Raw genomic sequence first — 14,128 nt, forward strand, 5'->3', positions numbered from 1 at the left:
AGATTCATTTTCTTGTGGGCAGACTCAATAAATCCATAATGGAATACTAACCTTAATAGATTCAATGAAAGACCACACAATCTCAGGCTTGTATGTGGTGACTACATGTTCTTTGATAACAAATTTTATTTGAACTTTGAACATCAGTATGAACAATAAATATGCCTGTGATTGCACTATTAAACAGATTTATTATTATTTAAACTATGCTATTAGTTTATACTGTACATAAAGGGTGGCGAGGTGGAGATACTTCTCTACTAAAGGAGGTGTAAAACGCTCCTTCCCTCCGCTAGCTTGCAGGTCAAGGTGTAACACTTGCTTAGACTCCCCGTAAGGGCCACGTGAAGCCACGAGAGCAAATGGTAGATGGTCGTATGAGCAGCTGGTACATATAGAAACATAGAAACATAGAAAATAGGTGCAGGAGTAGGCCATTCGGCCCTTCGAGCCTGCACCGCCATTTATTATGATCATGGCTGATCATCCAACTCAGAACCCCGCCCCAGCCTTCCCTCCAGACCCCCTGACCCCTGTAGCCACAAGGGCCATATCTAACTCCCTCTTAAACATAGCCAATGAACTGGCCTCAACAGTTTGCTGTGGCAGAGAATTCCACAGATTCACCACTCTCTGTGTGAAGAAGTTTTTCCTAATCTCGGTCCTAAAAGGCTTCCCCTCTATCCTCAAACTGTGACCCCTTGTTCTGGACTTCCCCAACATCGGGAACAATCTTCCTGCATCTAGCCTGTCCAATCCCTTTAGGATCTTATACGTTTCAATCAGATCCCCCCTCAATCTTCTAAATTCCAACGAGTACAAGCCCAGTTCATCCAGTCTTTCTTCATATGAAAGTCCTGCCATCCCAGGAATCAATCTGGTGAACCTTCTTTGTACTCCCTCTATGGCAAAGATGTCTTTCCTCAGATTAGGGGACCAAAACTGCACACAATACTCCAGGTGTGGTCTCACCAAGGCCTGGTTATGTGACCACTGAAACTAGGGAGACAACCTCTGAAGAGTATTGATAATAGATGCGGTGTCCTGTCTTGTAAAGACACTGACCAGAAGAAGGCAATAGCAAACCACTTCTCTAGAAAAATTTGCCAGAAACAATCATGGTCAAGACCATGATCACCCACCTCATATGACATGGCATATAATGAATGAATGAATGAACTGTGTATAAAGATGTTCCTTTGATCTGGAGCAGACATTAACATGGGAAGAACCATCATGTGCTTTGTAGCTAATAAGATGCTTGAGTAATTGAAGATCAGATCATGTTGTCCTTCAACATATTCCACCATTGAAAAGGAATGGGGCTGATATGTAACAAGTCTATTCTGTGTGCCCTATCCGCAAGTTCTTAGTTTCTTTGAACATCCATAGGTCTATAGGTCTCTGTCCTTTGGAATGTCTGAATTACTACCCAATTGGCACAGTGTCATTGAGACAAAAGAAATATACGCATAGCTCAAAGATTGGTGACAGAGAAGCGGGTTTGAATTCTTGGAGACACAAAATACTCTGCAGATGCTGGGGTCAAAGCAACACGCACAAAATGCTGGAGGAACTCAGCAGGTCGGGCAGCATCCGTGGAAACGTTGACTGTTCATTTCCGCGGATGCTGCCCGACCTGCTGAGTTCCTCCAGCGTGTTGTGTGTGTTGGACTCTTGGAGCATTGCCACCACCAGGGGAAAGGAGGAAGCCATTCTGACAGGACGGCTTCACTTGAATCATGTTAGGAGCAGAGTCGTGGTGAATTGCATCACTAGGGTCTTAAGCTAATCAGTGGGAGGAGGGGGGTTTCAATAGTACGGTAGAGTGAGGAAAAGTTTAAAGAGAAGTGAAGCACAGGAAAGATTATTAAACTCTCCAAATAAAAAAAATAGGATAGAGAGTTCAGAAAGGGTTTAGAAATCTAGCTTCAGGCAACATCAGGGTGACTAGAAAGGGAGGTAATGAATACATGACTGAGGATGTTGTATTTGAATGTACGTTGTGTAGATAACAAGATTAATGAGTTTACAGCACAGATATCATCACAGAGACGGGGCTGAATAGGTATCAGAGCCGTGAGCTAAATATCCCAGGATCTGCATCCTATTGACAAGGCAAGGCAGATGGGCAGAAGGGACGGGCCAGCTCTGTTGGCAGCAAGGAGCAATATAGGATCAGATGATGTAGAACCTTATGTGTGTGGATTTGAGGAGCTGCAAAGGTAAAAAAGACTCAGATGGGAGTTATGTACAGCTCTCTGGATAAAGGTCAAGACATGGGGTACAAAATACGCCAGGAGTTAGAAAAGGAATGCGCGAAAGGTACTGTTACAGTGAGATCAGAGGGGACTTCAATATTCAGATTGGCAGTGAAAATCAGGTTGGTAGTTGACCTTAAGAAAAGAAATTCATGGAATATCTACAAGATGCCATTTTAGATTAGCTTGTGGTAGATGCCACTAAGGAACAGACTGTAGTGAATTTGGTGTTGTGTGATGAGGGAGACTTGATCAAGGAGCTTAAGGTGAAGGAATCCTTAGGAGGCAGTGACAATAATAAAATAGAATTCATCCTGCAGTTTGAGAGAGAGAAGCTGAAATCCGATGTAATGGTAGTACGGATGAGTAAAGGTAACTATAGAACCTTGGGGGAGAGCAGGCCAGAATAGACTGGAAGGGGATCCCAGCAGGAAAGATGGTGGAGCAGCAATAGTGGGTTTCCTGGGGTAAATTGGGAGACGCAGAAGAACTTCCTCCCATAGAGGAAGGAGGAGACTGAAGGGAGGACAGTTCAACTATGGCTGGCAAGGGGAGTCAGGAGCAACGTAAAAGAATAACAGAAGGTATGCAATATGGCAAAGATTAGTGGGCAGCCAAGGGGTTGGGAAGCCTTTAAAATAGAACAACGGATAACTGAAACAGCTAAAAAGGAGAAGATGAAATACAAGGGTAAATTAGCCAATAATGTAAAAGGAGACTCCAGAAGCTTCTTTTTTAGGTGCATAAAGTGTAGAGACAAAAGTGGACATTGGACCAGTTGAAAATGATGCTGGAGAAGTAGTAATGGGAAGCAGGGAAATGGAAGAGAAAGTCAGGTCTTCACAAGGAAAGACACTAATAACATACCAGAAATTCAAAAGAGTCAGGGGGCAGATGTGAATGCTGTGGCCATTACTAAGAAAAAGGTGCTGGGAACGTGAAAGGCTGGAATGTGGATGAATCATCTGATGGAATACACCCCAGGGTTCTGAAACAGTTCGCTGAAGTGATTATGGAGACATTAGTAGTGATCCTTCAAGAATCACTAGAGTCAGGGAAAGTCCTAGAGGACTGAAAAATCACATAAGTAACACCTTTGTTTAAGAAGGGATGGAGATAAAAAAAAAAGGGAAATTATATACCAGTTAGCCTAATGTTGGTGGTTAGTAAGATTTTACAATATCATTAAAATGAAATTTTAAAATTCTTGGAGGTACAATGGATTGTGATTAACTGGCACACATTGGGACCAGAGTGAGAGTTGGGATCTTGAGGCTTTAGCTCTTTGAGGTTTCATCAAAGAAAGGTTTCACTCAGAGACAGCAAAGGAAAAAAATGCTCAAGTTTTTTTGTTCTCCTTATATCTGCTCAGCTAGGGATAGATACAGGGGGGTAGTTACACCCAAGGAGCAGGACACAAGAAACTGGATGACAGTCAGGAAGGGGAAAGGGGTTAAGGAGCCAGTGCAGAGTATCCCTGTGGCCATCCCCCTCAATGACAGGTATATCACTTTGGTTACTGTCGGGGGGTGGGGGGAATGACATAACAGAGGAAAGTCACAATGCTCGGGTCTCTGGCACTGGGTCTGCCTCTGTGACTCAGAAGGGAGGTGGGGAGAAGAGGTACACTGTGGTGATAGGGCGTTCGTTAGTCAGGGGAATGGACAGGAGGTTCTGTGGGTGAGAACAAGATTCCTGGATGGTATGACACCTCCCAGGTTCCAGGGTCCGGGATATCTCAGATTGATTCCTCAGCATTCTTAACTGAGAAGCCAGAAGTCGTGGTCCATGTAGGTATCAATGATTTGGGTAGGATGAGTGATGAGGTTCTGCATAGGGAGTTCAGGGAGTTAAAGGGCAGGACCACCAGAGTTGTGATCTCAGGATTGCTACCCATGCCACGTGCTAGTGAGGCCAGAAATAGGAAAATTATATTGTTTAATACATGACTAAGGAGTTGGTTTAAGAGGGAGGAAAGAAAATTTTTGGATCATTGGGCTCTCTTTCAGGGAAGGTGGGACCTGTAAAGGAGGGACAGTTAGCACCTGAACTGGAAAGGGACTAATATTCTAGCTGGAGAGTTTGTTAATGCTGCACAGTGGGGTTTAATTTGGGGTTTAATTTAGAGTTTCAGGGGAATGGGAACCTGAGCGTATATTTCATTGCAAGAAGTGTTGTAGGAAAGGCGGATGATGGTGGTGAAGATGAGCTAGCTGGTTTACAAACGGAGGCAAAGTGTAGTGAGAAGAGGCTGCTGATAGGGCAAAATTTCAGTCAACAGGATGAATTGTAATGTAAAAGGCAGACAAAATTGAAAAGGTTGAATACAGGACAGAAAGTGTTATATTTGAATGCGCAGTATACAGAATAAGGTAGATGAACTTGCAGCACAGTTACATCGGCAGGTATGATGTAGGCATCACTGAATCATGGGTGAAAGAGAGCTTCATGTCGAAGGATACACATTGTATTGAAAGGATAGGTAGTGTTGCTCTGTTGGTAAAAAATGAAATCAAATCTTTAGAAAGAATTGACATGGGATGGGAAGGTGTTGAATCATTGTGGATAGAATGAGGGAACTGCAAGGGTAAAAAAAGACTCTGATGGGAGTTGCATACCGGCCCCCAAACAGTAGTAAAGATGTGGCCTACAAATTACAAAGGGAGATAGAAAATGCATGCCAAAAGGGCAATGTTACAATAGTCAATATGCAGACAGATTGAGAAAATCAGGTTGCTGCTGGATTCTAGGAGGGGGAATTTCTAGAATGCCTATGAGAAGGCTTTTTAGAACAGCTCATGGTTGAGTCCACTAGAGGATCAGCTATTCTGGATTGGGTGTTGTGCAATGAACCAGAATTGATTAAAGAGGTTAAAGTAAAAGAAACCTTAGGGGAAGAGATCATAATATGATCAAATTCACCAATGAATTTGAGAAGGAGAAGCTAAAGTCAGATGTAACAGTGTTACAATGGAGTAAATGGAATTACAGAAGTGTGAGAGAGGATTTGGCCAAAATTGATTGGAAAAGAACACTGGCAGGGATGATGGCAGAGCAGCAATGGCTGGAATTTCTGGAAGCAATTTGGAAGGCACAGGATATATACATCCCAAAGAGGAAGAATTATTCTAAAGCTAAGATGACACAACATGGCTAACAAAGGAAGTCAAAGCTGAAATAAAAGCCAACGAGCGGGCATATAATAGAACAAAAATTAGTTGGTAGTTAGGGGATTGAGAAGCTTTTAAAAACCAACAGAAGGCAACTAAAAAAGTCATTAACAAGGTAAAGAAGGAAAGCAAAAGTAACTTAGCCAGCAATATCAAAGAGGATACCAAATGTTTCTTCAGATGCATGAAGTGTAAAGGAGAGGCGAGAGTGGATATCGGACTGCTGGAAAACAATGCTGTAGAGGTAGTAATTGGAGACAAGGAAATGGGGGAGGAACTGAATAAGTATCTTGGACAAATGTTCACTGTGGAAGACACTAGCAGCATGGTGGAAGTTCCAGGTGTCAGGGGGCATGAAGTGTGTGAAGTTACCATAACTATAGAGAAGGTTCTTGGGAAACAGAAAGGTCTAAAGGTAGATAAGTCACCTTGACTAGGTGGTGTACTCCTCAGAGTTCTGAAAGGTGGCTGAAGAGATCATGAAGGCATTAGTAATGATCTTTAAAAAAATCACTAGATTCTGGAAGACTGGAAAATTGCAAATGTCACTCCACTCTTCAAGAAGGGAGAGAGAAAGAAGAAAGGAAACTATAAGCCAGTTAGTCTGACCTCAGTGGTTTGGAAGGTGTTGGAGTCGATTACTAAGGATGAGGTCTCAGGGTCCTTGGAGGTACATGATAAAATAGACCATAGTCAGCATAGTTTTCTCAAGGGAAAATCGTGCCTGACAAATCTGTTGGAATTCTTTGAAGAAACAACAAGCAAGATAGACAAAGGAGAATCAGTTGATGAAGTGTACTTGGATTTTCAGAAGGCCTTTGACAAGGTGCACACACGTGACTGCTGAACAAGCTACAGGCCCATGGTATTACAGGAAAGATTCTGGCATGGATAAAGCAGTGGCAGATTGGCAGGAGCCAAAGAGCAGGAATAAAGGGAGCCTTTTCTGGCTGGCTGCCGGTGACTAATGGTTTCACAGGGGGCTGTGTTGAAGCTGATTCTTTTTATGTTATATGTCAAAAATTTGGTTGATGGAATTGACGGCTTTGTCGAAAAGTTTGCAGATGATATGAAGTAGGTGGAGGGACAGCTAGTTTTGAGGATGGCGAGCAGCTATAGACGGACTTAGACAGATTAAGAGAATAGGCAAAAAAATGACAGATGGAATAGTGTGGGGAAGTATATAGTCATGCACTTCGGTGGAAGAAATGAAAGGGTTGACTATTTTCTAAATGGAGAGAAAATACAAAAAAATCGAGGTGCAAAGGGACTTGGGAGCTCTTATGCCAGATTCCCTGAAGGTTAATTTGCAGATTGAGACTGTGGTGAAGAAGGCAAATGCCATGTTAGCATTCATTTCAAGTGGGCTAGAATATAAAAGCAAGCATGCAATGCTGAAACTTTGTAAAGCACTGGTGAGGCCTCACTTGGAGTATTGTCAGCAGTTTTGGGCACCTTATCTTAGAAAGGTTGTGCTGAAACTGGAGAGGGTTCAAGGAGATTCATGAAAATGATTCCAGGCTTGAATGGCTTGTCATATAAGAGCGTTTGATAGCTCTGGACCTGTATTCACTAGAATTCAGAAGAGTGAGGGATGACCTCATTGAAACCTGTCGAATGCTGAAAGGCCTTGACAGAATGGATGTGGAGAGGATGTTTCCTGTAGTGGGAGAGTCTAAGACCAGAGAACACAGCCTCAGAATAGAGGGCATCCTTTTAGAATAGAGATGAGGAGGATTTTCTTTACCAGAGAGTGATAAATCTGTGGAATACCTTGCCACTGGCAGCAGCGGAGGCCAAGTCTTTGTGTATATTTAAGGCAGAGATTGATAAATTCCTGATTGGTCAGGGCATGAAGGGATAAGGGGAGAAGGCAGGAGACTGGGGCTGAGAGGAACACTGGATCAGCCATGACAAAATGGGCCAAATGGTCTAATTCTGCTGCTATATCTTATGGTCTTTATGGTCAACTGATGCTACTTAAAAACTGTTTGCTCTAAGCACGATGTACTGTCTTAATGCCCACACAAGTTCTTGCAACTGACACTAGTTAGAAACTGTTTGGCATTATTTTCCTGCTCCATAAAGTAGCAGAGTGCCCCAAATAAAGGGAGTCCCGGCAATTTTCTTGCTTAGGTTTAGGACAGACATAATGGTAATGGCCAGGACTGTAAATATCGTAACACGAAGACTCAAGCAAACAACATTGACCAGGGAGGCATTCGTTGGAAAGTTGCCATTGCAGCAAAATCTGCAAAAACATCAGAGGCCTCACGATACACCGAAGCAGGTCCAGCCGCAGAACAAAGGTGAGTCAAGTGTAATGCACAGACTCAACACCCGGTCAGACGATGGAAAACTCCAGCTGGGAAGCACCTCACACAGCTGAAGATCTCTCCGCACCTGAGCCACCTAGTGCCAACGAAGAGACCAAGTGAGTGCCCCCTCTGTCACCCTAATACATTCATCAAGGAAAGAGAGGATCAGATGGCCAGAACCTTCAGACAATGTATCTTGGAAGCAGTTTGATGATGACCTGGATTGCTTCTTGGAAGCTACATTGGCAAGGCCTGTCTACAGAAAATTGGCTCCCTCACAGCCATTGTGTTCAACTTAAGAGCGATTTGGCCCAATGGAGAAAAAGGGGGATCTTAAACCATCATGGCAATCGAACAGGAGGGAAAGGGAGATTCACCACCTGAGACGCAGGATAAAGACCCTGAACAACCAATTCATAAACTGTTCACCTGACGAGAAAGAAGGTGTCAAACTGTGAGGAAGAACGGAGAAAGAGAGGAGGGAACAGTTGTTTTAAAAAGCCATTCAGGTTCACCAGGGGTCTTCTTAACCAGTGAAAATCTGGCACCAACCAGCTCAAAGCAAGAGCTGGAAGAATTTCTGCAGGAATCACACAGCGATCCCCGTAGGAATCAGGGTCGAGAATTCAGTCCAAAAGTCCCCCAACCAAGAATCCCAGCAGCTGTGCTGAACATGGCAGAGCCCCTGTGGCAAGAGATCCAGGATATCGTCAAGAGAGCAAAGTCATCTGCCACCCCAGGACCAAGTGGTATACCCGACAAGGTATGTAAGAAATGCCCAAAGCTCCTCTGGAGGTTGTGAAAGATAATGAGGAAGATTTGGACAAAAGGCTCTATCCCACCAAGCTGGAAAATGGCTGAAGGGTGCTTTATTCCCAAGGTGCTTTTTCTGGGTGCCTTGAACACATCTCAATAATCAGCCAATTGATCCAGGAGGCCTTGCAGAAGAAAGGTGACCTAACAGTTGTCTGGTTTGACCTAGCCAACGCCAACAGATCAATTCCACCCATCCTCATCCAGCCTGGGCTGGACCACTACCATATCCCACCAGTAACGTGAGACATGATCACCAGCTACCTGGGAGGATTCAAGCTATGCTTCACTTCAGTCCACTTTACAACCAGGCGGTCAGACCTCCAAGTTTTTCTTCAGTAGGGCTGTACATAAGATCAGGCCAGCAACAGCTCCCATTGTCATCGGTAGCGGAGGAGTCCAAGGTGGCAAAGTGTAGAGTTGTGTTAACTCTGAGGGGCTCCGATGACAAGCAGATGAACCAAGCAGGAGTCACAACAAGATCAGGCCAAAAGTGGGCCGCCAACTCGGCTATAGTGAGCCCCCTGCGATTGACAGACATCACCGGCAACCCATTCCTGGGACGGCAAGGCCTCGGCTCTGCACATTTCCGATGATGGGGGAGTACTAGTGCAAGGGATAGGCATGACATGGTCCAGACAGAGGTATGAAATCACGAGGACAAAAGGCAGTTGAGGAAGGTGGCGGAGTTGGGGACGAAATGGGATGTTCCCAAGTGCAAGATCTCTTGGGCAGAGCTTTGGAGACTGGAGCCCTTCTGCATTTCCTTCCTCCTGCGGTCTGTGTTTGACACTCTCCCTACACCACCACAACTACACACATGGGGGATGAGAGAGGACCCTAACTGCAAGGTTTGTGGTCAGCGGGGTTCACTAACACACATACTGGAAGGATGCAAAACAGCTTTAACACAAGGAGGGTAAAGGTGACACCACGACAAGGTCCTCCTGTCCCTTCCTGACACACTGGGGTGGGAGAGGTGTAAAGAGAGACCAGCTGGCAGAGAGGCAAATAGGGCAGTCATTTTCATGAAGGAGAGGGCCACACCAGTCATATCAACGAGGCCGAAATCCAATCTGCTGCAAAGTGCCAGATGAGTGTTGATGTGGAAGGAAGCTGCAGTTCCTGGAGGTGGTGCAAACCGCACTTTGACCAGACATCGTACTGTGGTCCACTGAAGATGAGAAAATCATCCTGGTGGAGCTCACAGTACCATGGGAGGAAGGATGTGACTAGGGTCATGACAGAAAGGGCCTGAGGTACCGATCTTTAGTCGAGGAGTTTGGGGACAAAGGATGGCAGGCGTGTCTATTCCCCGTGGAGATGAGCTGTAGAGGGATCCCAGCAAGGTTGGCACGGAGGTTGCTGTCTGTGCTGGGCCTTGATGAAAAGATCAAGAACCAAGCAGCTCGCAGGATGGGGGAGGAAACAGAAAGGGCCTCTTGCTGGAAATGGAGCAGGTGTGGGGAGTTGAGCTGGAAGTCAGGAGCAGATGGGCAGTGACTTGGCCACCACTGCTGACCCGCCAACTGGGGAGTGTAGTGGTTAAAGGTTGAAACACTCAGTGAAGGTTGGGCACCACCTGACATCATCTGCTTCTGGCCAAAGGCTGCGGTTACCTCATCAGGAAACTGAAGAGAGCACCCCGGTGTATGAGCAAGCTCTTCAAGTGTTGCCCTGATTAATTGATGGCACAATCAACTGGAATCCACTGCATATGAAAATAAGGCAAAGTCAGCACAGTTTAGTTACCCAACAAACCAGTTGGAATTCTTTGAACATGTTAGACAAAGGAGAGTTGAATGAGATTATTATTTGGATTTTCAGAAGCCCTTTGGCAAGATACCGTACATAAGGCTGCTAAACAAGATGGTGTTATAGCCAAGGCTGGCTGACTGGCAGAAGTCAGATTGTGGGAATAAAGGAGTTACTTTCAGGATGGCTGCTGGTGACTGGTGGAATTCTGCGGGGGTCGGAACTTTTTACTTTACACATTAATAATCTGGAATGAAGGAATGGATGTCATTGTGACCAGATTTGTGGATAATAACTAGATAGATGGAGGGGCAGGTAATGTTGCATGAAGGCAGGGAGCCTGCAGAGGAGTTTGGATAGGTTGTGAGAGTAGGCAAACAGAATATACCACAGGGAAGTGTATGCTCAGGCACTTTGGTAGGGAGAATGAAAATATTGGGTCTTTTCTAATGATGGAGAGAATTCAGAATTCAGAGGCATAGAGGGACTCGGAAGGTCTAGTTCAGGGTTTCCTGAAGATTAGCTTGCAGATTGATTTGCTAGCAACGAAGACAAATGCAATTGGAGCATTCATTTTGATGAGGGGAAGAATGTACTGGCGAGGCTTTCTGAGGCATTGGTCCAATCACATTTGGAAGACAGTGAGCAACTATGAGCCACTTTTCTAAGGAAGGATCTTCTGGGCTTGGAGTAAGGTTACAGGGAGAAAGCAGGAGAATGGGGTTTTAAAAAAAAAATCAGACTTAAGTGGGTAAACCCTTTTCCAAACAGAGTTTTGATGATTCTAATTAAGATGACAGTATTGAAAAATGATCTGAATTGGTTGCTTTTATCACTTTACTGCAGGAACTCTGTAAGTATAAAGAAACTGAACAGGAGACTGAAATGCTGATGGCAGCTCTTACAGCCATGCAGGATAAAACTCAGCACTTAGAAACCAATCTCAGTGCAGAGACCAGGATCAAACTGGACCTTTTCTCTGCTCTCGGAGATGCCAGGAGACAACTAGAGATTGCACAAGGTAAGTAGCGTTCGCAATGTTAAAGTCATCGTTATTGTTCATAGAGCTGAAATGAATCATTGTGGCTTTTTTGAGAATTAAGTGTGGTAGTATGTTTTTGGGGCATGGAGGTTAGCAGAAGAAAAATCCGCCATAACATAACTGCCCCTGTGTTTTACAATCCAACAGTAAAAGCTGACATATTGACATGTGTCAATGTGATTTATTGACAAATGACACATTGAGGGCCAGTTTGCCACGTGTCTGGGTTTTCAGTTTTACCACTTGTAAAATACATGAGGCACAGTTAGAAAAGAACAAGCCTTAAGATGGACAGAGAGGGATGCATCCTTGTTGTCCTGGCTTACTCTTTCCTGGTGCTTTACTTCCCCTGTTTGGTACACATGCTCTTCCATCTATTTTTGTGCTGTTTCTAGATACGACTCTAACCACTGAACCATGCTGCTCCTATGAATAAAACAGGTTCAGGGAGTGAAAGGACCCTCCCCTCGTGGCGATATGCTGTTGGCGGCTACCCTCCCCCCACAAAAAAAGATTCTTTATTGTCATTTGTCAATACACAAATGTAAACGAAAATGAAAAATATAACACAATAAGCATAAAGAACACAAAACCACATTAAAATGTATATACTTAGGGTTAGCTTATATACATAGTCTGATTGTATGTATACAATGTTGGAAAATACATGGTCATGCACTTTGGTAGTAGAAATAAATGTGCAGACTATTTTCTAAACAGGGAGAAATTCCAAAAATCTGAGATGCAAAGGGACTTGGGAGTCCTAGTGCAAAACACCCTAAAGGTTAACTTGCAGGTAGAGTTAGTGGTGAGGAAGGCAAATGCAATCCTAGCATTCATTTCAAGAGATCTAGAATATAAAAGCAGGGATGGTGATGCTGAGGCTTTATAATGCACTGGTGAGGCCTCACCTTGGGTATTAAGAACAGTTTTGGGCTCCTCATCTTAGAAGAGATATGCTGGCATTGGAGAGGGTCTGGAGGACGTTCACAAGGATTGAAAGGGTTATCATGCGAGGAACATTTGATGGCTCTGGGTCTATACTCGCTGGAATTTGGAAGGATGGGAGAGGATTTCATTGAAACCTTTTGAATGTTGAAAGGCCTAGACAGAGTAGATGTGGAAAGGATGTTTCCCCTGGTGGGGGAGCCTAGGACAAGAGGGCACAGCCTCAGGATAGAGGGGCGTTCATTTAAAACAGAGATGCGGAGAAATTTCTTTAGCCAGAGGGTGGTGAATTTGTGAAATTTGTTATCGCAGGTAGCTGTGGAGGCCAGGTCATTGGGTGTATTTAAGGTGAAGATTGATAGGTTCTTGACTGGTCACAGCTTCAAAGGTCACAGGGAGGAGATCGGGAAGTGGGACTGAGAAGAGGAAAAAGGGATGAGCCATGATTGAATGGCGGAGCAGACTCGACGGGTCAAATGGCCTAATTCTGTTTCTATGTCTTATGGTCTGGTGTGACACTACATGCAGAAGATATGTACATAAGATAACTTTGACAAGAGATGGTAATGTAGTGGAGGTGGGGAGTGTGGTGGGGTGGGTTAATGGGTGGGGGTATTGAACAGCCTGATGTCTTGGGGGAAGTAACTGTCATTTGAGTCTGGTGGTCCTGGTGTGGATGTTGCATCTCCCCTGATGGGAGTGGGACCAACAGTCCATGAGCAGGACCATGAGTATTGCTTACTATGTAAAGAAGTCTTGATTTTGCTATCTCCTTCCTTTCCACCGGGAATGAACAAAGGCAATAAACATTTAAAAACAGAGGCTACCAGAGGATATGCAACCTGACATATACTTAACATAAATTATTATGCATTACTTTTGTTTTGCAGGACATATAATTCAACAAGATCAGGAAATTGAAGAGCTCAAACAGAAGGTTGCCGAAGTTATGGCAGTTATGCCAGGGATCACTTACAGTGTGGCAAATACACTCAGTCCGGCAACTTCACACTATTCCTCTAAATTTGTGGAAACTGGGAATTCTGTACTTGATTCTAATACTTCAATGTACCAGCCTCTGAAGAAATAAATGCACTATCCTCCCTAACTGACCGTTAATTATTATGACCTTTTACGCATGTTTCATGCTGGAGGAGGTGAATCTTTTTTTTTCTATTCAGAAGTACTGATTTATCTTTTGATTGGATTTGAGGGGTCTTTAGGTTATAATTATATGGAATTAAGGTGCTTCGTATCATATAATTGGCTGGATTCTTCAGAAAACTTGGACATCTGGAAGCATTTGGCCATTATTATGTCCATCAATCTACCCAAAACTTTATAAATTCTGATGAAGACCCTCATGTAGCACCTTACTGCTTAACTGGTATTGATACAACCTTTGAACAATGGCAGCATGTTATGACGTTTTTCTTTTGCTTGAAGCAGCAGTGAGAATTAAGACGAGAAAATCTACAGATGCTGGAAATCCAAAGTAACACACACAACGCTGGAGGAACTCAGCAGGCTAGACAGCATCAATGGAAAAGAGTAAGCTGTCGACTTTTCGGGCCGAGACCCTTCATCGGGACTCAGTGAGAATTAACGCTGGATTAAACACTAAATCGGCATTAACAAGCAAATCGTAAAAAAACACAGGGATGATTATTGCAAAACAGTGCGGTGGAATTAAAGTTGAACTAAAGCAAGAACAAATTTCTAGCAGAGCAGGTCCATTATTTGCACTGCTGTGGATCTTATTCATGGGTTCACCAAAAGCATAACAAAACCAAGATAATAACGGGTAACATATGCACATTA

The 14,128-nt window shown here is 44.0% G+C and overlaps 1 protein-coding gene across 1 annotated transcript in view; it reads left to right on the forward strand.

Annotated features, from left to right (window-relative positions):
• LOC134358524 (macoilin-like) overlaps positions 1-13,637 on the forward strand; it is a 108,124-nt gene extending 94,487 nt beyond the window's left edge. Inside the window, exons 11-12 of the mRNA XM_063070847.1 lie at positions 11,164-11,338; positions 13,198-13,637. Of these exons, the coding sequence (XP_062926917.1) occupies positions 11,164-11,338; positions 13,198-13,397 (375 nt within the window). The 3' untranslated portion in view covers positions 13,398-13,637. The remainder of the gene's footprint in view (positions 1-11,163; positions 11,339-13,197) is intronic.
• Positions 13,638-14,128: the final 491 nt, after the last annotated feature.

Source organism: Mobula hypostoma, chromosome 2, assembly GCF_963921235.1.
Source record: "Mobula hypostoma chromosome 2, sMobHyp1.1, whole genome shotgun sequence".
NCBI lineage: Eukaryota > Metazoa > Chordata > Chondrichthyes > Myliobatiformes > Myliobatidae > Mobula > Mobula hypostoma.